This window comes from Arvicanthis niloticus, chromosome 21 (assembly GCF_011762505.2).
Source record: "Arvicanthis niloticus isolate mArvNil1 chromosome 21, mArvNil1.pat.X, whole genome shotgun sequence".
Lineage (NCBI taxonomy): Eukaryota > Metazoa > Chordata > Mammalia > Rodentia > Muridae > Arvicanthis > Arvicanthis niloticus.
Genome location: NC_047678.1, coordinates 28,625,638 through 28,647,178, shown reverse-complemented (window position 1 = coordinate 28,647,178; position 21,541 = coordinate 28,625,638). Strand labels below are relative to the sequence as shown.

The 21,541-nt window shown below is 49.8% G+C and overlaps 2 protein-coding genes across 9 annotated transcripts; one reads left to right on the top strand and one right to left on the bottom strand.

Moving 5' to 3' along the window:
- Positions 1 to 1,504: 1,504 nt before the first annotated feature.
- Positions 1,505 to 7,423, bottom strand: Ccdc71 (coiled-coil domain containing 71). 6 transcript variants are annotated; one of them, XM_076917444.1, is made up of 5 exons: positions 7,327 to 7,413; positions 6,957 to 7,213; positions 6,052 to 6,182; positions 5,731 to 5,868; positions 1,505 to 5,047 (listed from the first exon to the last, which is right to left on the bottom strand). In XM_076917444.1, the coding sequence occupies exon 5, from the start codon at positions 4,993 to 4,995 to the stop codon at positions 3,685 to 3,687; it is 1,311 nt and encodes a 436-aa protein (XP_076773559.1). In that variant the 5' UTR covers positions 4,996 to 5,047; positions 5,731 to 5,868; positions 6,052 to 6,182; positions 6,957 to 7,213; positions 7,327 to 7,413; the 3' UTR covers positions 1,505 to 3,684. The 6 variants fall into 6 exon arrangements, with proteins under 6 accessions (XP_076773559.1, XP_034340106.1, XP_076773560.1 ...); XM_034484215.2 differs by lacking the exon at positions 6,957 to 7,213 and having other exon boundaries at positions 7,327 to 7,423; XM_076917445.1 differs by lacking the exon at positions 6,957 to 7,213 and having other exon boundaries at positions 5,731 to 5,864; positions 7,327 to 7,423.
- Positions 7,424 to 8,521: 1,098 nt separating this feature from the next.
- On the top strand, positions 8,522 to 21,099 carry Klhdc8b (kelch domain containing 8B). Of its 3 annotated transcripts, XM_034484528.3 has the most exons (7): positions 8,523 to 14,838; positions 15,922 to 16,343; positions 17,261 to 17,772; positions 18,895 to 19,059; positions 19,387 to 19,611; positions 19,756 to 19,857; positions 20,252 to 21,099. In XM_034484528.3, exons 3-7 carry the CDS (start codon positions 17,397 to 17,399, stop codon positions 20,446 to 20,448), a joined length of 1,065 nt encoding a protein of 354 aa, XP_034340419.1. In that variant the 5' UTR covers positions 8,523 to 14,838; positions 15,922 to 16,343; positions 17,261 to 17,396; the 3' UTR covers positions 20,449 to 21,099. The 3 variants fall into 3 exon arrangements, with proteins under 3 accessions (XP_076773562.1, XP_034340419.1, XP_034340420.1); XM_076917447.1 differs by having other exon boundaries at positions 8,522 to 16,343; positions 16,826 to 17,772; XM_034484529.2 differs by lacking the exons at positions 8,523 to 14,838; positions 15,922 to 16,343 and adding an exon at positions 16,616 to 16,878.
- Positions 21,100 to 21,541: the final 442 nt, after the last annotated feature.

Genomic DNA, 21,541 nt, shown 5'->3' with positions numbered 1-21,541 from the left:
GTCTTGTTATGATGTTTCCACAAGAGGTAGGGCAGAGCACCAAGAACTTCACAGAATCCAGAAGGATGGTGATCTATAGGCAGCTGTAGTCCCTTCATTCTCCAAACCCTCCAAATGTCTTGAGTGGGAATTGTTCCCGGTGGAAAGCAGAAGGGTCTGAACAGAACCACTGCCTGCTTGATGTGGTCCTAAGGATACTCTGCCCCCTTTTCATTGGCTGTTTTTCTTTTCTGAGAGTGTTGTGTAGCCTAAACTGGTCTCAAACTTGAGATTCTCTTGCTTGAGCCTCCCTAGTTCTGGGATTACATGCAAGCTTCCCTTCTCTCTCCTCTTGTTTTGGTCTTGTGTAGTCGTCTCCATGTGTGTACATGACATACAGGCAATCTTGTCCATGTAGGTGCATATACGAAGGCCAGGAGATGATTGGATGTCTTCTTCAATTGCTTACCCATCTTATTTTTAAGACATATCTTTTTTTTAAAACTTTTTAAAAAAATTCTTATTATTTACTATATTATCTACACACACACACACACACACACACACACACACACACACACTGTTGCTGTCTTCAGACACACCAGAAGAGGGCATCAGATCCCATTGCAGATGGTTGTGAGCCATCACGTGGTTGCTGGGAATTGAACTCAGGACCTCTGGAAGAGCAGTCAGTGCTCTTAACCACTGAGCCATTTCTCCAGCCCTCGACTTATATCTTTTTATGAATGCTTTGCTTGCATATATAGTATACACCAGACACATGCACTACCCTTGGAGGCCAGAGGGAGGCATTAGAATTGCTGGAACTGGAGTTACCAGTGTTTGTGAGTTACCCTGTGGATGATGAGAACCTAATCCTGGTCCTTTGCAACAGTAGCAGATGCTGTTAACAACAAAGTCATCTCTCTGGTTCCCAATCTTGTTTTAAAAAAATTATTTTGGACATAGTGGTGCATGCCTTTAATCCTAGCACTTGGAAGGCTGAGGCAAGTAATCTCTAGGAATTCAAGTTTAGCCTGGTCTACATAGCAAGCACCAGCTCCTTCAAAGCTACATAGTGAGACTCTGTCTCAAAGAGAGAAACAGAGGCATGTGTGTGTGTATACACACATCCATCCAACACTTTTTACACAGCACTGGGTATCTTGGAACTCACTTAAGTTCTTAAGCACTAAGCCATCTCTCCAGCCTCCCTCATAGATTTCCAGAGTTTTCATTAAAGGTAAATTGTCATTTTCGCTGGTCAGTGTGTCCTATGCCCTGCTTCCACCTGGCTAAGTCAGTGCTGCAACTATACACATGTACCTGGAATTTCCTTGAGTTCTGGAAATCTGGACTTACCTCTTCATGCTTGCATGGAAAGAAATTTACCTACTAAGCCATCTCCCAGCCCAGTCTATTATTAGTATTCTTGTTGTAAAGCCAATAAATTTATCTTCTTACTCATCTATGTGTATAGGTGTGTAGTGAGTATTTTGCCTTAAAAAAACCACAGAAGCCGGGCAGTGGTGGCGCACACCTTTAATCCCAGCACTTGGGAAGCAGAGGCAGGTGGATTTCTGAGTTCGAGGCCAGCCTGGTCTACAGAGTGGATTCCAGGACAGTCAGAACTATACAGAGAAACCCTATCTCAAAAAAATCAAAACAAAAAACCAACAAAACCCAAAACACCACAGAAATATAAGAATATGCTTTCCTTTTAATCCCAGGTATGGGATATGGGGCTGCTTCAGATCATTCACAGCAGCTATAATTTTCCTCATGCTCTATCAGGGGCATGATTTTGCTAGCTGTGGGAAGTTCCTGCAATGGTGTGATGTTTGAAATTCTGGAGACTTTTCAGAGGGTATATAAATACTAGTCCCCAAAGGTGGTTGTTGACCGAGGTTTGTTAAGTAGTCCTGTGCAAAGAAGAAATGAGATATCCTGATGACAAAGATCAAACTTCTTCCAAAGAACTCAACGCCCCTAACCAGCAGGTAACTAGGCTAACGATAACTTCACCCCTTTCCCTTTATCCTTTCTTTCCTAGTGTTAGGGTGTTGAAAGGGTAGAAGAAAAAAAACCCCACAAATTAGCCAAAGTCTGGCTACAGAGGTGTTTTACCTGCACGCATGTAACCACAGATCTGTCTAGTGCCCAGTGAAGCCAGACAAGGGTATCAGATCCTCTAGGGCTGGAGTTACAGACAGTTGTAAGCTACCACATAGGCCCTGGGAAGTGAACCCAGGTCCTATGTTAGAGCAACCCGCGCCCTTAGCCTTGCCTCTGAGCCATCTCTCCAGCCTGGCCAATACGTTTTTAAGGTATTTCACATGATTCTTTTGCTTATCAACATCACTGAAGTTCAAGACTCTTACTACCACCTTTTCTCAAAGAATTGATGCTTAATCGACTTGTGCATTAGTCTTTTTGTTTTTTAAGATTTATCTGTATGCGTGTGTTCGTCTGCCTGTGATCAGGGAAGCCGTTAGAGGATGTGCGATCCCTGGAGATGGACAGCCAGGGCTACACAGAGAAACCCTGTCTCAAAAAACAAACAAAAGACAGGCAGACAGGGTCTCACTATGTAGCTGATACTGACTTCAAACTCATACTCAAATTCCCAAGTACAAGGATTACATGTTCTCTACCTAAGCAATACCTTCTAGTAGCTGCTTCCACTGAGGGCCCAGCTTCTCCAAAGCAGAAGGTACCAACAATGTCCAATGCACACAGGTCATGTTAGGAGACATGGTGAGGTTGGACCCCAGAGTAAGATGGAGCTTGTGGAAATGAGTCAGACAGCACTGCTGAGGTACAGGTAGAGGCCTCCTTGGTTCCATCACCAGTTACCACAGAGAAAATTCTCTGGGCAGTAAGGAAGGTTTTGTGGTCCAGATACAAAGCCTAGTCTCTTGTCACCAATTGGGAAAATTGAAGCTAGTCACTTTCAGCAGAAAAGCGGCACTTCAAGCATTTTAAGCATGTGCCCTCCCCCAGGGGAAGACCAGGCAAAACCTTAAAGCTTGGCCTCTAGAGAGCAGTACCACAAAGACTTCTTTCCCTGACCTAAAAACCTGCTTGGTGCTGGATTTCCCGCTGAGCTGCCAACAATTTTGAATGGGGCCCATCAGGTTCAAAACTGGGACACTCAAGGAGAGGTTCTTACCTCATAGTGGCTCTGCCCCTCCCCTCAGGATCTCTCTAAATACATTCATAGAAACCAGCACCTGAATTTCCCCACATCCCTCCAGAAGCCTGAGAGCATCATTCCTTTAATGTCACCCTATCATTTAAATTAATGACCTGCTTCAAGCTACCAGAGCACTTTCTCCAAGCTTGCTCCTAGACTTCTGATACCCTATTGCCACTAGCTCACACACCAAAATCAATCGATAAATAAGACCATGGAAGGTGAGCAGGGAGACCGGAAGGTGGGAAGGTATAAAACATGAAAGATGAACGGTAGACATACAATTTGAAGAACAAGTCACAGTGCATAGAGCCATGAGAACACCCCTACCACAACCCACCCCACCCAAACCCTCAGTTTCTGAAAGGATGTTGGTGAGCACAGGGGTCCTGGAGGTACCCGGAGTCCAGGAAGCTGCAGAGTTCGTGAGCACTGCACACTGCTGCTAGACATACAGGCAGCTATCTCCCCAAGTACTGCTGCAAGGACTCAAGATGTTGAGTATGGAATCAAAGCGGTAGCAATGGCTGGAGCCAGACTATGGGAGAGAGATTCACACGGAGGATCTGTTGAGCACACTGTCGGACCTCATCATCTGAGCATTTCCTGTCTACCTTTATGGTCTGGGACTTTCGAGGTTTTGCTGTTCCAGGCCCCAGCCACACCTTCGGAGATCGGAGTGCACACCGTGCTCTCTTCTTAGGAGGAAGACCCTTGGTCTCCTCGGCCTTCTTCCTCTTCTGCCCCACAGTCTCACAGCGGTTCTTTAGGCTTGGCCTTCCAGTTCTGGTCTGAACAGATCCCTTTGGCCTTCCCCTGTGCTTGGTCCAAGCTGCTTTGGCCTTGGCCTGGACTACCTTGTCTTTAGCCTTGTCCCTCACCACAGTGGCCTTGGTTTTGGCTCTGGCTGCCGTGGGCTTGGCCGGTTTTGCTTTGGCCTTGACTCTTACTGTCTTGGTCTGGGTTCGAGCCACACTGGCCTGGGCACGAGCAGCTTTAGTCAGGGTTCGAGATGCCTTGGCACTGACTGCTTTGGTACCCAAAGCAGAGCGCCCTTTCATTCGGGAGCCATTGCTCTGGGTTCCAGCACTTCGTCGGAGACCAGCCCCAGGGCCTTTGTTAGTCAGATATTTGAGGCCCTTGCTCGTGATTCTTCGGGGTGCTTTGGACTGTGGGTTCCCCGAACCTTTCCTCGGTTTCAGGGGTGATTTTGCAAGTGACAGCTGCCAGGACTGTGTCCTGTGCTTACCATCCAAGCAAGGAGTCTTGAGTGGGACCAGTGCTTCAAGGACCACAGAGAGCCGCATGGCAGGGTAGACACCTGGGTAGAGGTGGGCAGGGAAGCCTACTGTGCCACTGGTGTTGCTGGTATTTGACTGCTTCAGGGAGCTCAGCAGCAGGTTAGTGGTAGTGTGCTTGGCAAGGGCTGGTGTGGACCCTTTAGCCAGCCTGCCAGACAGTGGCACAGGGAGCAAGGTGGCCTGGCCTGCACGGACTGACACAGCAGTCTTGGGAGCCCTAGCAGGAAGTGATGTGGCAGGTGGGTTGATGGGACGAGCTTGTAGCTTTGTCTGGCTAGGGGGACTGGCTGTGCATGAACTATAACCATAGACATCCCCACTTCGAAGAATGGTCGGTTGGAAGCCATCATCTCGCAGACCCTGGAGGAAGGCCACGAGCTGGGCCTCTGTGGCACTGAGGTCCTGACTCATGGGATTAAACACCAGGAGGGCCTCTTCCAGGGCTTTCTTCCCTGCCGTGGAGATGCGTGACCATGAGTGCACAGCTTTCTCCTCCACATGCTGCAGTACCATGCTCATGGCATTGGGCACAGCAGGTCTGCCTGGGTATCCACAAACCAGCACTTGGCACCTCCAAAGCAAGAAGAAAAGAGTTGATGAGAACGATACCAAGATACAGAACTAAAGAAGGCTGGCGGCTTGAGCCAGGCTCCCTCTCTCTGCAACAGAAGAGCCTGGCCAGAACAGATCTCTCCAGGGTCTCCTGACCTCCTCTCCTATGTTGGTACATGTTTTGGGGATACACACTCAGAAGCACCTCAGAGCATCTACCCTACCACCGGGCTTCTGAGGAGATTTAGATCTAGCTCGTCTTAATTCAATGGCATTTTTCTTTTCTTGCTTTAAGACAAGGTCCCTCATAAGCTAGGCTGGTCTCCATCCAACTCCATATACAGCTGAGGCCAGCCTTGAACCCTAACCCCTCTGTCCCTATCTCTCAAGTGCTGGGATTACAGGCAAGTGCTATCATCCAGCCTTGGCTGTTCGGAACACAGGGTCTCACTACACAGTCCTGGCTGTTCTGGAGCTTGCTGTGTGGTCTAGCCTGGCCTCAGATTCAGACTCCTCCTCCTGCAGCCTCCCAACTGTTAGGATACAAGCGTATGTCAGGAGCCTGGTCTTGAACGGGTGGTGCAAGCGACCTGCTGCTTGGCCTCCCAAGCAGTGTGTACAACAATGCCTGTTCTGTTTTTGGTGTTTTCTTTCTTGGTGCCCTAAATATCTAGACCCAGTTTCAGGAATATAGGCAAATACCTCAATCCTCAAAGAGCCCAGTCCGGAAGTGAAGACACGGCTATCATTAAAGGTTCTTGGGAGTATATGGTCTTATCCAAGTCAGCTTCTAACAGGTTAGGGAAGGGCTCCTGGAAGCAGTAACATCTACCCATCTGGCTGAGTGGCAAAAAGAAAAGGAGCAGGTATGAATGGAGCAATGAGGGTGACAGCTCTTGCAGAGGCTATCAACTAAAGGAGTGTAAGGAGCTGAGTGAAGGCCAGGCTGGAGCTGAGGAAAACAGACTAAAGTCTTTGAACATAGGCCCAAAGACCCAGACTTATAACTCATGTTCACCTCACCTCTAAATCCAGCTGCCAACGTTCCAGTGCAGGGGGTGGTTGATCTCCTGCTTACCAGTCGTAGACAGGGTACTCAATGGCCTGATTCCTAGCTATAGTCTTGGAGTTCAAACCCAATATAAGACACAGACCTTCCAAAAAAAAAAAAAAAAAGTACAGTTGCAAACAATCTCTAAGGCAAGCAGGAGACCAGGCAACTAGAGCAACCAGTCCAAGGTTTGAAGACAAACGACAGATAAAGGTTCCAACCAGGAAGGTAGATCAAGCAGCCATTAAAAGTCTACACTGTCCTAACCAGAGCTTAAAAGGCAACAGACGTCAGATTAGCAGATGCAGCTGTGTGGAACCACTCAAATCGCCCTATGCTTCCTTAAAGAAGCAATGACCATCAATCAGGAGTTACATCCAGCGCCCCCACGCAGCATCTGAGTGTTTTTGAGGCAAGAAGTAAACTCCCCCGCTGTACTGGAGCATTAAAAAGATCAGCTGGGGTGAGACAGGTCCCCGGGGACTAAAATCCCGTCTGTGCTGCCGCTTTGCACAGCTCTAATGGGGCAGATATACAGTCTTCGGAATCCCCAGAGAAAGTGCCCTGGGGCTCTTTGTTTGGAAACATTCTCGGATCCTCAGGTGTCTGAGGCACTTCCCCTCCCCAGAGGGTGCTCTCCAAGTACAATCCTTGCACATGACTTTAGTTCTTTCATTTATTTATTTATTTTTGAAGGGGTAGGCTGTGAACTGTAGGACAGAGGGAGACGACCTACCTCCCACCCCAAACCTCCGGCGCTTATATTGGGAGGCCGGGACCAAGGAGCTCTTCGCCTAGGTCATTCTGAGCCCTTGGGAGCGTGCTTCTTGGCTTTCAAGAAGCTTTGTAAACAGAGGCTGCAGCCAGGCTGACTTGCCTTCACACATTCCTTTGGGGCCAGCACAGGAAGTTGACAGAAGACTGGGGGCGGGAGAAGTACTAATCAGGCAGACTGGGATCAGGGGCAGATCGGGGCCCTCAGGCGGGGAGACCGCGTCCTCAGGGCCCGAACGACGACAGGGAGTCGGGGTCACGGCGGCGGCGAAATGTGTAAGGTGGACAGTGGTAGCCCGACACGATCCTCACAGCCCCAGGGTGGGGTCCTGGGTGGGGGTGGGGTGTCTCAGGCAAGCCCTGGGAAAATGAGGATCCGGGAAGGGTCGGTCACCCAGTCCCTTCGCCCTGCCGCCCTGTGGCCTCATAGGCCGCCACTCCGCAGCCCCGCTAGGCCCGCGGCTCCAACCTACCGGCGCCGCCGCGGGGACCCAGGACGCACCTCTGCGCCGCCTCCGCCGCTCCAACATGGCCGCCCGCTGCGCGCCGGAAGTGCACTTTGCTTCCGCTTCCGGGACCTGGCCCGCCTGGTGACCCTTGACCCCAGCACTTCCCTCCCACCCCCAGTCTGGGGGCGGAGCAAATTGAGTACCAGGGAGGGCTGCCTGGAGGTGGTGGCCTAGGAGGTGACAAGTCCAAACCTATCTGATCCAGTATGGGAGCCTGCGCACATAGATGGTAAAAGTCACAGTAGCCCAGTCAGGATTGGACTAAGGGCCATTTGACATTTTTCTAAAATGTCCTATGTCCATAGTGTAGGACATCAAGGTGACTCCTGGCAAGGTCTAGGCTATTCAACACCCCAGGACCTTATTCTTTCTCTGGCACCTGATCAGCAGGTCAAAAGGGAGTGTATCTGACAGGGAGTATCTCAGGAAAGTTCCCTGTTTCACCACAAAAGTACATTCCAAAAGAACAGTAGGCCCTCCTCTTTAGGAGAATGGGCCTAACCCTGGCATATTGCATGAAAACATGGTATACACATGTAGGTGCAAGTAATATACAGAACCCTGGGGCTCTAGATGTCCAGTCTGTAAGTCATAGAACATCAATGTGGGCCTGAATATACTTGCTCAGGTATGTATATACAATGAAATGCCAAGATCTGGCTTAGCCAAAGCACCTCAATGGCACAAAGTCCTACTTTTCAGTCTTTACAGTGCCAAGAATCCCTATCTGATGGCCAAGGAGATTGCAGACTCAGTCCTACCTATGTGCTGTAGGCAACAGAAGATGGTTACAGAGCCTGATGGCCAAGGAGATTGCAGACTCAGTCCTACCTATGTGCTGTAGGCAACAGAAGATGGTTACAGAGCCTGATGGCCAAGGAGAGTGCAGACTCGGTCCTACCTATGTGCTGTAGGCAACAGAAGATGGTTACAGAGCCTGCGCCTCAGCACTACTTAATCCGAGGACACGGGTCAAAATTAACTCTAGGAATCTGAGACCTCAGATGAACAGTCAACATGGTTCCAAAACTTTTTTTTTTTTTTTTTAAGACAGTGTGTCCCTAGCCGGGCAGTGGTGGCACACACCTTTAATCCCAGCACTTGGGAGGCAGAGGCAGGCGGATTTCTGAGTTCAAGGCAAGCCTGGTCTACAGAGTAAGTTCCAGGACAGCCAAGGCTATACAGAGAAACCCTGTCTCGAAAAACAAACAAACAAACAAACAAACAAACAAACAAAAGACACTGTGTCCCTGCATAGCCCTGAAATGCTGGGATCAAAAGCCGCATGTGCTGCCATGCCTGGCTCCACGGCTCTTAATGGATCCACTTGTCAGATGTTTCCTAGTCAGCTTAGGAGGCATCGGGAAAGCTTTGGTTTCATGGATGAGGGAGACGAGACATCTGGACCTGTCTCAGAGTCTGGGATAGGTAGGACAGAGTGTTTGGAATGCTTCGTGTGGGAGCTGGGTACCAGCCTTCTTCCTTTTTTATATGACCGCAAGGTCCTTCAGCCGTTCTCTGTTTCCCAGCCCATATAGAGGTATCTAGCATCCTTAAAGATAAGTATCCATTCCACTCAGAAATACCCAAGGCCTCACTGAGTACCTGTTAACTTCTCAGAGCCTTGGCACTTACAGAAGAATCCTGAGTGTCTTCAGGGTAGCCAAACTGCCTAAGAAGAACCGCAAAATCTGCATAGTCTGGGGTCAGTACCTCCAACTATTTGTCTTGGTAGAGAAAAAGGGCCTTATGGGCCTACACCAGGATGAGCCATGACTATGCAAACAGAAGCCACTTCTGTGAAGAGGCAGAGCTTGGTGCCTCCAGGGATAGTAGCAGGACAGATGAACCCGAGGAGGAGATTCCTCTCTTGTGTTGTCCAATCCAGAGGTCAGAGCCAAATGGAGAACAAGAAGGCTATGTCCATTCTATCTCCGACCCTTCTCTCTGCGGTTACTGAAGGAATGGTGAAGGCTAAGAGAACCAGCTATCAAAGGGAAGTCTTGCTGTTAAGCCTGATGTGGGACTCTCAGGGAGCGCTCATTAGAGCACAGTTATCACTTGACCTGGCTCTTGATCACTGCTGGCTCTACATCAGGCGTAACCCAAGGCAGTGAGGATGAGGTGGGGAGACACCCAAGGTGTTTCTCTCCCTGATCCATTCCTTGCTCTCCACTTGACATCTTACATGGTCATTAGTGAGGTGAACCCACATCCATCTTATCAGACAACTGGTGACCAGGGGGAGAAAGATACAGTTTGGGAAAGATTTTCTCAATAGGTTCTAAGTTTACTACTTTGAAAAGCCAGAGCCAAATCTGTTGTGAGGTGTGGGGTAAGGTGAGTGAAACTGGGCCCCATGCATGCTAGGCAAGTAAATATGCACTTAAGCTTCTCTCTGTCCTCTGTGTGTGTGTGTGTGTGAGTGTTTGATGTCTGTGTTTGTATGTGTATGTGTGTGTTGTGTGTGAGTGTGTATGTATGTATGTGTGTGACTGTGTGGGTCTGCGTGTGTGTATGTATGGTATTTGCATGTATGTATGTATGTGGCATCTTTGCGTGTTTATGTGTGTGTGCATGTATGTATATGTGTGGTATCTTTGTGTGTATGTGTGTGTGAGTGTTTGTGTATTCATATGTGGGGGGGAAGGATGCATGTATGTATGTGTGTGGTGTCTTTGTGTGTATGTGTGAGTGGTGTGTGCATGTATGTGTGAGGTGTCTTTGTATGTATGTGTGTCTTTGTGTGTGCACATGTGTGTGTATGTGTGTGTGTGAGAAAGAGAGATAGAGAGGGAGTGTGTGTGTGTGTGTGTGTGTGTGTGTGTGTAGGCCAGAGGACAGATTTAGGTGTCATGGTTACTCAGGAGTCATTATCTTTGGTGTCGTTTAGAGACAGAGTCTCACTCTGCAGTCCTGACTGACCTGGAACTCACCTCAGAGACCAGGGTGGTCTTGAGCTCAGAGAAATCAGTTCTGGATTAAAGGTGTGTACTATCACACTCCGTTTTTAAAAAGTTTCTCATCTGGCTATTTCGACTGGTCAGCAAGCCTCAAGGACTTGCCTGCCTCCACCTCCCCAGTACTGGGATTCTGACATGCACCACTCTGCCTGGCTTTTTCGTTTATTTTGTTGGTATGTTTTCATTCTCAGTCCACTCACAGCGAATGAAAACAGGAAATAAAAAGGAAAGGACCTGATTGCTCCTATGTACGGTGGAGGAGAACGTTTATTGTAGGTAAAGGGGTGCTTGTAGGCAGAGACAGGGACATCTGTGACAGTCCAGAGTAGACTGGAACCTGGGCCCATGCAGGGAGAGGCAGAGGGAAAGAGTGAGGGAAAAGAGGGGAAACCAGGTACAGCTGTCAAAAGGACAAAGGGTAAAATGGGCGGGGCAACCAACATGGTTGGATTACATAGGCAAGAACAGCCCAGCTGGAGAGTTGGAGGTGTGTAGGGGGGTGGCTAGAAGGCAGACATGCCAGCCATACCCTGTAACAGGCAGGGACTAAGGAATGCTGGGAAACCTTGTGGCCAGGTCAGCTTTAATGTGTGACCTAGGTACCTTAGTCGTTTGTCCCAGGTTTGAAACTTAACACATATCATGGGTGTACAGGTCAAAGGACAACTTTTGGGAATGGGTTCCCTTTTTCTACCTAGTGTTCTCTGGAGTCCAGCTTGGGTTGTCCAATGGTGGCAGGCACCTTTACCCTCTGAGCCAAGTCACCAGCCTCCTTTCCCCCATATATATTAAAACAAAGTCACTTGCTGAACCTGGATCTTATCACCTGCCTAGTCTGGGTTCCATGCCTCTTGCACTCTGGGATTTCGTGCAGGCTGCATACCTACCCTGCTTTTCTAGAGGGTTCTAGTGGGTTCTAGAGATTCTTATCTCCAGTTCCACTGCTTACAGGACCCATGCTTTACCTGCTCAGTCTTCTCCACAGGTCCATACCTGGGTTTTTGGTTTTGTTTTTTTCATTGTTTTGTTTTCCAAGATTGAGTTTCTCTGTGTAGCCCTGCCTGCCCTGGAACTCAGGCTGCAGAACTTAGAGCTCTACCTGCCTCAGCCTCCCGAGTGCTGGGATTAAAGGTGTGTGACACCGTCACCCCACTTCATCCCTGGATCTTCAAAAATGTAGGTTCTAAGGATTGAACTTAGATCCTCATGTTTGCACTGCAGTTACATTGCTACCCGAGTCAGCTCCAAAGCTCCAAGCCCCCCCATTTTGAGACGGAATCACACTAAATTACAGGGTTAAGTCTTGAGTTGCTCTCTGAGAAGGGTGAGAAGGTCCTGCAAAAGAGAAACAAACTGTCAGCAAGGATTCAAGGTCACAAAGGGTGAAACTTTGATGAGCCTACAAAATCTCACTTAAGAGAGAGACCACAGGGGTCTAGTTTTATGTTGTGTGTTGTGATGGTTAATCTTGGTTGTCAACTTGATTGGATTGGGCTTCTCTCTCTCTCTCTCTCTCTCTCTCTCTCTCTCTCTCTCTCTCTCTCTCTCTCTGTGTGTGTGTGTGTGTGTGTGTATGTGTACATGCAGTGCCCATCTTGTCCAAAAGAGGGATCCAATTCCCTGGACCTGAAGTTACATAGGCGGTTGGAGCAGCCCAATTCCAGTACTGGGAACAGTAAATGCTCTTCAACGTTGAGCCATCTCTCCAGCCCCAGATTTTGTTTTTTTTTTTTTTTTGAGAGAGGGTCTCACTAAATAGCCCTGGCTGACCTGGAATTTCCTGTAGAGCAGGCTATCCTTAGACTCAGAGATCCGATTGCCTTTGCCTCCGGAGTGCTGGAATTAAAGGTGTAGGCCACCATGGTGGGCCTTGACTGCAAATGGAATGAACTAAGAGACAAACCGCTGGACACACTGTGAAAAAGCACGTTGTAATGTGGATGTTCTTCCTAGTGGCTGCCCAGCTCAAAGGAGGTCTGACAGAAAAGAGTTTGGTTTTGCCTTCTTATCTTTATGCGTCTTGATAGTAAATTCTTTACACTGTTGCTGCTGCTTCTATGGTTACCACTGCCACCATGACTGTGGGGCCGGGGAACCAAGGGATCAGGTGATGGGGATGTGGGGAGTCAGCCCAGAGCAAGAGAGGGTTCAAGGTATGCCAAGCCCCCCCCCAAATCTCAGCAGAAGTAGGATTGCCCCTCCCGAGCCCTGCACCCCCACATTTGCCTTGGTAGCCAGGTTAAACGTCTTCTCCTTATAAGGTCATGTCTAGCAGCAACTGGAATGCCCCCCTTATGAGACATCCCCAGTGCCCTGGCCCTGGCCAATGATGTGTACACTCACCCCAAAAGCCCCTACACACCCCAGCAAAGGTCAAGTAACTTCTGTTCTCCCAATTAAATGAGCTGTCTACTGAGGCTGTCACCCTAGAGTCTGTTCTTGTCAAGCTCACCCACCACTGCCTGAGGTCTCTTCCAATACAGCCATTCCCACCCAGCTTCTTCTCTTAGGTCTACTGGTTGCTATCTTGGGTCAATCATGCAGTGAATGGTGGGGAAGCAGAGCCAGAACAGCACATTGCCACCACTGCCACCACGGCTACTACTGCCATCACTGCTACCACTGCCATCACTGCTACCACTGCCACCACTGCTACCACTGCCACCACTGCTACCACTGCTACCACTGCTACCACTGCTACCACTGCTACCATTGCTACCACTGCCACCACTGCTACCACTGCTACCATTGCTACCACTGCCACCATTGCCACCACTGCTATCACTGCTACCACTGACACTTCATTCCTTCACTGATATCAGAACCCAGCTCTTTGGGATTTCAATATGGATTGAAGACTAGTGGTTTCTCCAGGAATCCTTCAGGCTCTCAGTGCCAGATTGTGGTTCCTGAACCATCCAGACTCCAGGACCAAATCACTACTGGAATCTCAGCTAGTGTGAAGAGAGCCATAGTCATAGCACCCAGACTGTCTGATGTGAGCCAGTCTATTAAAGTCCCTTTTATCCTTTACATTTTCTGTTTAAGGTGTATGTGTACATGTGTGCCATGGCCATGCTTACTGCCTGCAGAGGTGAGTAAAGGGTCTCAGACCCCACAGAACTATATGTAGTTCAGCCACCATGTGGAGTCTGGGAACCACACTCAGGTCCTCTGGAAAACCAGCCAGTGCAAACCATCTTTCTGTCGTCTAAACCCCTGTAGTTAGTATTCATTCTGTTGGTTTTGTTTCCCTGGAGAATGTTGATAAATACACATGGTGACTTTTCAAAAGCAATTTTGATGCCTGGAGATATAGCCCAATTGGTAGACTACTTGTCTAGCATGCAAGAAGTTCTGAGTTCACTCCTCATCACAGATAAACTGGGCAAGGTGATATGTCTGTAATCTCAGCAGTTGGGAGGAGAGAATAAGAGAATCAGAAATTCAAAGTCATCCTTGGCTATGTAACAAGTTTGAGACTAGCCTGAGCTACAGGAGACCCTGACTCAAAGAAGAAAAAAAAGTTTCACTGGGGCCATTTAATCTCGTACTGGGGTTAGCGGGGAGGAAGAGTCAGACAGATCGCTGTGTGTTACAGGCTAGTCTAGTCTACAAAGTGAGTTCCAGGACTCCCAGAACCGTTACACAGAGAAACCCTGCCTAGAAACAAACAAAAAACACAATTGTTTCAAAAACAATTTGGAGGAAAAAGTGGCAAGAGACCGAGGTGGCAGATAACAAGGCAGTGGCATCTGGGGACAGATGGCTTCACAACTCAGAGAGAACAGAAAGAGATCTCCTTGACTTAGACTGGGGGACATTAAAAAGCAAATGTTTGTAAGTTGTAAACACCTGGAAAGAAAGCAGAGGGAGCTTAGAAAGGGGACAGTGGAGAACATGAAGACATCCCCAAGTGAGGAGCAACCTGGGGGTGGGAGATGTGGCACTAGATGGTAGGGACAGGCCTTTTAGAGTCTGTGCAGTTTGAGGCCAGCCTTTGCAACATCATTTCTGGGCATGATCTCCACTTCTAACTGCCAACCACTGAGAGAGCTGTAGGCTCTATTTATTCATAAGGGAGGACTTATCCACATTTTGGGCAGGCAAAGGCATTAGTACCCTAAACAGCTCTCAATGTGTGGTCCATGGGAATGTGAAGATGTGTTTCTTAGGCCCCCTTGCTCTTGGGAGCCAGAACAATATAAGGCTCATGTTTCTAACCACCTCCCAGAATCCCCAGGTTGCAGTCACCCACTGTGGTGACTGATGGCACCTCCTTTATTGGCTGTTTTCCTTGGTCTTCTTGCTACTCCTCTGCGGGTGCTTCCTGGCTTCACCTCCTGCACTAACCACACACACTTGTGTCATTGCCTCAAGATCTGCTTTGGGAAAATTAAGCTAAACACTGTACACAAAAGGGTCCGAATCAATGAACAGATGCAGACAACTGTAGGAGCTGTCCACCCCAGATCTCCAACTGGAAGCTTCAGCTGATCAGAATGCACATAAGGTAGGCTGAGCCAAGGTGTGAATCAGAGATAGGTGGGTGTAGCTGGTCTTTGCTACTTTGTGGGTTCTTATTTTTCCCACCCTTTTATCCCCAAGTTTCAACCCCTATCACTAGACAGGAGAGAAAGAAGGATAGAGGGGAGAGAGAGAGAGAGATCCTTGAATCTAATTTATTTTGACTACTAACAAACTGCAACCATTCCTCTCCCACCAATGACCAACAGTCACCCAAGGCACCGCTCAAGGCCCTCAAATTTATATACCCTCTGAGAATTTCCCAGAATTCCAAACACAATCACAGAAACGATCTGCAGCTGGCAAAACCATGTTTTTGCTAGAACACAGGCAACTCAGAGTCAGCTGCTATAAGAGCAGTCCTGTATCTCCACACCTGGGAGTCAAACAAAAACATAGTCCTATAATAGTTTCTCTGATTTTTAAAGAAATCAAAGGGCTGGAGAGATGGCTCAGCGGTTAAGAGCACTCGCTGCTCTTCTAGAGGTCATGAGTTCAATTCCCAGCAACCACATGGTGGCTCACAACCATCTGTAATTGGATTTGATGCCTTCTTCACAATAAATAAATAAATCTTTAAAAAAAATAAAAAAAAAGAAATCAAAATTTCAGAATTCTCACTACAGGTGGGTCTTTGTCACACCAACTTGCTATCACATGACCACAGAGTTGGCTAGAGAAGAGCTCCATACCCTGAAGTTGAACAGTTGTCACCCAGGCCTCAGAGTGGCCCCAGAGTAGTATTAGTTAGAGACTCCTGGCATCTGGCTGATTGCGCTCATCCTCTGCTCAGATCTAACCAAAAATAACCTACTTTTCTGTAAAGAAGGTCCAGATAGGCCCTAAGGCTAATACAGTCTGTCCCTCTGCCCTACATGCTACTAGTCTCTATGTACACTTTGAGATCTATTCTGTGTCTGGCATTGTGTCATGGTTAGGACAGGGCAGGTGGGCTCACCAACCAGAGGCCCAGGCTTCAGCGCTAGTAGCCTCTAGGGGGCGCCGCTGGGAAGCTTGTGGTTGGGCACCTCCAAGCTCAATTGTGATGGGCGGGCTCCGACCCCTAAAGGCCCCAGGTTCCACTGGCTAGCTCCTGGCGGATTGCAACCAGAGTGGATCCGACTCAGAACGACGCCCGCTTCCGATGCCATCATATCGGTGTTGTGTTGCTCGCCGCTGCCTCATTTCTATCACCGCCTAGATATAACCCTAAATCCTGGCCGGCCGGATGTCCATATGCCTATCTGTTCATTTTGGGTGACCGTGGGTCCGTGCGCCCTACTCCTGCCGTGGCATGTGCAGAGTTAAGGCGGGAGGAGGTTTCCCCGAATCTGGGGAGGGGGGAGCGAGGGGCGGACCTGGTCCAGCCCCGCCCCACGCCGGAGCGGTGCGGGAGCCCCACCAGAGCCCAGCTTCAGCCCTAGCCAGAACCAGCGTCAGCGGAGGCGGAACAGAGGACCCCGTGCCCTGGCGACATCTGAGATTCGGCGGGTGAGTCCCGCGGGAGCCTCGCTCAGGGGAAGTTTGGGACATGAAGCATAGAGCCTTAATTAAACCCACTAGCCAGACCCGCCCCCCACTCTCCTTTGAGTTGGAAGTTTGGGGCTAGGAGGCCGTCCTGTCAAATCCTGGGACTAAGAGTGGAGACCCCCAGCATACACATAGACACACAGACACACACACACAGCAAAAGGAGAGGCCAAGGAATGTGCTCTTGGAGGTGGGAGGGGGGGTGTCAAGAATCCAGCTGTTTATTCCTACAGGAAAAGCCCTGGACTCAGGGACCTTCTAATCCCATACTCAAGAGAGTCTCCACACCAGCCCTCTAATAACCTCCTCAGCAGGAAATCTGCTGGCGTCGCCACACCCATGAGGATGGACTTCAAAGGGCGTGTGGAATCCTGGAGTCTATCCCCTTTGAGTCTCACACACGAGACTGGCCTTTTGCTGATCTAAATGGTTGTACCTTGTAGAAGCTCCTTCTTGTAAGGACGACAGGATGAGGGACCCTGACGGCTGGACCCAGGTTGTTCAAGGCACATTAGATGCCAGTGTGTGGAGGATGCAGAACTCTCTTGGAGCACCAAGATAAGAATTGTTGGGACAGGAAGGGTACAAGGATGGAAAGCTGGGTTCTATCTTCCCTTCCACTCTAAATTGACCAAGTTACTACTTGCTAGTTCTTAGGGTTGGGATGGGAAGAATCCCTCATGCTCCTATGAGAATCAAGAAAGCTGTCTGGATATCTGGAATCTATTCTTCCCACTATTGAAGGACCTTTACCAGTAGAGTGCTAGTCAAAGGGATGGGTCCTTCTGCACGAGTGATTTTGGGCCTGGCCTGCCTTCATCTTGTTCATCTGTTTCTTGACAGTGGCACTGACCCTTTGTTTTCCATTTCTCCTCCAGGTGAAGGCAAGGTCCTTTGGACTGGTCAGAAACACCCATCCAGCCCTGACAGAATCAAGATGAGGCCTTATCATGTCCCTCCAGTGAGGCCCACAGCCTAAGCAGATAGCATGGCCTACCACTGGCAGTGAACAACATGGCTGCAGGAGGTGGCCGAGCCTTTGCTTGGCAGGTGTTCCCCCCCATGCCCACTTGCCGGGTATATGGCACAGTGGCACACCAGGATGGACACCTGCTGGTGTTGGGGGGTTGTGGCCGGGCTGGGTTACCTCTGGATACTGCTGAGACACTGGACATGGCCTCGCACACATGGTTAGCATTAGCACCCCTGCCTACCGCCCGGGCGGGGGCAGCTGCTGTGGTTCTGGGTAAGCAGGTGCTAGTGGTGGGTGGCGTGGATGAAGTCCAGAGCCCAGTAGCTGCTGTGGAGGCCTTCTTGGCTGATGAAGGCCGCTGGGAGCGCCGGGCTACCCTCCCTCAAGCAGCCATGGGTGTTGCGACTGTGGAGAGAGGTGAGTGACTTAGAACATCCCTCAGGTGCCCCAACAGCTTTCTTTTCTTTTCTCTTGACCGAGTCCATTATCACAGAGACTGGATAAGCACCGCCTTGGACGAGGCTTTGCCTCCTGTCTCTTCTCTTACCTAGGCTTGCCGCAGCTTACTCTTAATTGCCTTTTCTGGGCAATGAGGTGGGGGTCAGAGCCCAGAAGGCCCCCCAGAAAGATGAGAGACCCCAGCCACTACCCTGTCCTGTTCTTTGTAACTAAGAGACAGTGGGGGGTGTGGCCAAATGACTCTCTTATAGTTATAAATAGTATGGAGGGGGGAGGGGAGAAAGGCCTTGGCTCTGAGCCCAGCAAGTGCTTAAGTGCTTAGTGTCCCCCCCACTCCCAGCACACACCAGGGATCCTGATGTGGACAAAGGCCAAGCCGACCTGGAGATGGTTGCCATGGAAGCCCCCAGCTGCCTGGCATATCACCCAAAGGCCTGTGGATATGCCCCTAGCTGACTCTAAGCACCTAACAGCTCTATTGAAACAGCGCAGTGTATAGATGCTGACATGGTGCCAGAGGCTGAAAGCTGTGGCCAGCACCTCTATCCTATGGTCCAAGCTCATCTCCCAGCCCCAAGCCTTCACCAAGTTGATCCCCTAAGTTCCCTTCCCAGGCTGAGCTTCATGCTGAGCAAATCTCCTTATAGCCTGTCTTAAGATACCCCTACCCACTTAGGGGACCTGCCCTCCCTCTACACACACACACACACACACACACACACACACACACACACACACCCAAAAAAACAAAACAAAACAAAAAAAACTTGTGGTCTCCAGGTCTGACCACCAGTCCCAGGCTAGCCTGTTAAGATGCCAGATTTGGTTGCCATAGCGTCTCCAGGGAGACCGTGCTGGATTATAATTAGATCAGCTGCCTCCTGCTCTTCACTTGGAGGGGCCTAGGCCAAAGCTGGAATCCCAGCTCTCCTAGTTCCTACTTCAGATGGAGCAACAAAGTTTTTTGATAAACACATGGGTTTCCTTCTACCCCTGGGTCTGACGTAGGGAGCTGCCTGGGTGGGTGGGGTTCACCAGCCAGACATGATTGTACAGTCTGAACTACTCTTTTCTGTGCAGATGGTATGGTGTATGCTCTGGGGGGAATGGGTCCTGACACGGCCCCCCAGGCCCAGGTACTGGTATATGAGCCCCGTCGGGACTGCTGGCTTTCGCTACCCTCCATGCCCACACCCTGCTATGGGGCCTCTACCTTCCTGCACGGGAACAAGATCTATGTCCTGGGTAAGGGCTGAGGGACGTGGCAAGGGGGGGGGGTGGGTTCCAGAAGGTTGTCTAGATTAGGGAATCAGTCTTAGTCTGAGACATTAGGATTTGAGATGTTTTGTTGGGGGGCGGGTAATCTGGGCCTATTTTAAAGCCTTCTTGGTGGCCCAACTGGGGTTGGAAAATCATATTCAGTGCTGAGGGTTTATGTGGTCTCATGGCTAATCCATGGGCAGATATGTACACAGCTGGGTGTAGGGGCCTGAGGAGGATAGTTCAGCAACCTGTTAAGGATACCACCAAGCCCTTTGAGCTCTGTCCCAGGTGCTTCGATTCCTTTGACAGGAGGCCGCCAGGGCAAGCTCCCAGTGACTGCTTTTGAAGCTTTTGATCTGGAGACCTGTACATGGACCCGACACCCAAGCCTGCCCAGCCGCCGAGCTTTTGCTGGCTGTGCTATGGCTGAAGGCAGTGTCTTCAGCCTGGGTGGCCTGCAGCAGCCTGGGCCCCACAATTTCTACTCTCGCCCGCACTTTGTCAACACTGTGGAGATGTTTGACCTGGAGCATGGTGAGCAATGTCTGTTCTACTCTCCATGGGACAGAAGGGAGTGTGTATGTGTGTGTGTAAGCGCGTGCACGTGTACACACGCGCACACACTTTTGCATCTGTGTATGTCTGTGTACAATACACCTTACATCATCTCTCTTTCAGGATCCTGGACTAAGCTGCCTCGTAGCCTGAGGATGAGGGATAAGAGGGCTGACTTTGTGGTTGGCTCCCTTGGGGGCAACATTGTGGCTATTGGGGGTCTTGGTAAGTGTCTATGGGGCTAAGAAAAAGATGTTATAAAGCAGGAAAAAGTATCTCCTAGCAGGACCACCTTCCCTAGACAACAGTGTCAGAGCTTCTGGTGAGCTCTTTGTCTATCTATAAGTCAGGGAACTTGTGATTCGTCTGGCCCAGCTCTAGGATTGTCTGCGGTGCCTGACTGGGGACTCTAAGACACAGAAGCAGAACAGATGATTGAATGTGACCAAATAGTCAAAGCATGAATGAATGAATGAATGAATGAATGAATGAACGAACTTGGGCAATGAGGTGCAAAGCATTGCTAGGTCATGCAGGGGTAGTACTTACTAGGCCATTGTCCGGGAAACGGTACAAAGGGGTCTTCAGCCCCTTACCATCATCTATCTGCATCCTCCAGGGAACCAGCCATGCCCTTTGGCCTCCGTGGAGAGCTTCAGTCTTGCACGGCGACGCTGGGAGGCACTGCCTGCCATGCCTACAGCCAGATGCTCCTGCTCCAGCCTGCAGGCTGGGCCCCGGCTGTTTGTTATTGGGGGTGTGGCCCAGGGCCCAAGTCAAGCTGTGGAGGCACTGTGTCTACGTGATGGAGTCTGAAAACCTGGTGAGACATGTCTACCAGAGCAGCTCAGTATAGAAGCAGACCAGGCTCCTTTTTGCTGCTGAGGGTGCTCCCCATGGCTCTGTAGGATGAGGGAGGCACAGGAGAGGGCACCTGAGTTACCGCCTTAGGGACTTGGGCTGGGGAGCCTTTGTCTTTAGCACAGGACACACATGCTCACACCTATTTTTATTACCATCCACTCAAGTACCATAGCTAGCTCCACCTACGCCCTAGAAGTTACTAGGCCCCCTGTCAACTCTGACAAGTGAAGAGCAAAGCATCGGCATCACAGGCTACAGCATAGGACCTAAGAGCTGACCAGGCCCTCTCCAGTGGCCAGTCTAGGAAAGTCTGAGCTTTCAGTCTTCCTTCAGAACTCCTGTGGACCCCAGGAGTATTCTGAGAATAGAAATCACAGACGAAATGGAGAAGAAAATGTGAGGACTGCCAAGGGGTCAGCGGATCGCTGGTCTTCCCATCTGTACTATGGCTTGTGTGACCTGGGGCAGGTCATTTCACCTCTCTGTGCCTCAGCATCCTCACCTGTAAATGGGGATCTCTGAAACTTTCCTGCCCAACCTACCTCACAGGGCTGTTGTGAGGACCCAGGGAGTTTTGATGTAGAAATAAAAATACTGCTCAAATCTGGTATGTGGCTTCTTGTGCAGATTCTCACGTTGTTCTTTCAAGCCTCAATTCTGTCAGGGGTGAGAGTCCACAGGGAGCCTCAGAAACCTGATAACCATATCTGAAGTCACCTGGCATCTCAGGTCCACATAAGCCTCAGCTTTGTCTTAAATGACAAAGGATGTCTTGAATGTTTGGGGACTTGCTAGGATGACCAGAAGAGGACTTCCAAAACCAACATTTCACAAGGTTAGGATGACCTCTAGACCCAAGTCATACAGTGTCTCCTCAAAGCTTCTGCATACCCCAGAGTGTTAGCAGTTGGGTGGCTCATCTGGGTAGTGCCCAGGGCAGTCTCCTTGTGAGGCATCTCTTGAGCAGGACTGTGTAGCCAAACTGCCAAACACATCAAAGGCACCTGGCTCCTGGAAGAAGCTGCTAGTCTTTGCCCCTCTCTCA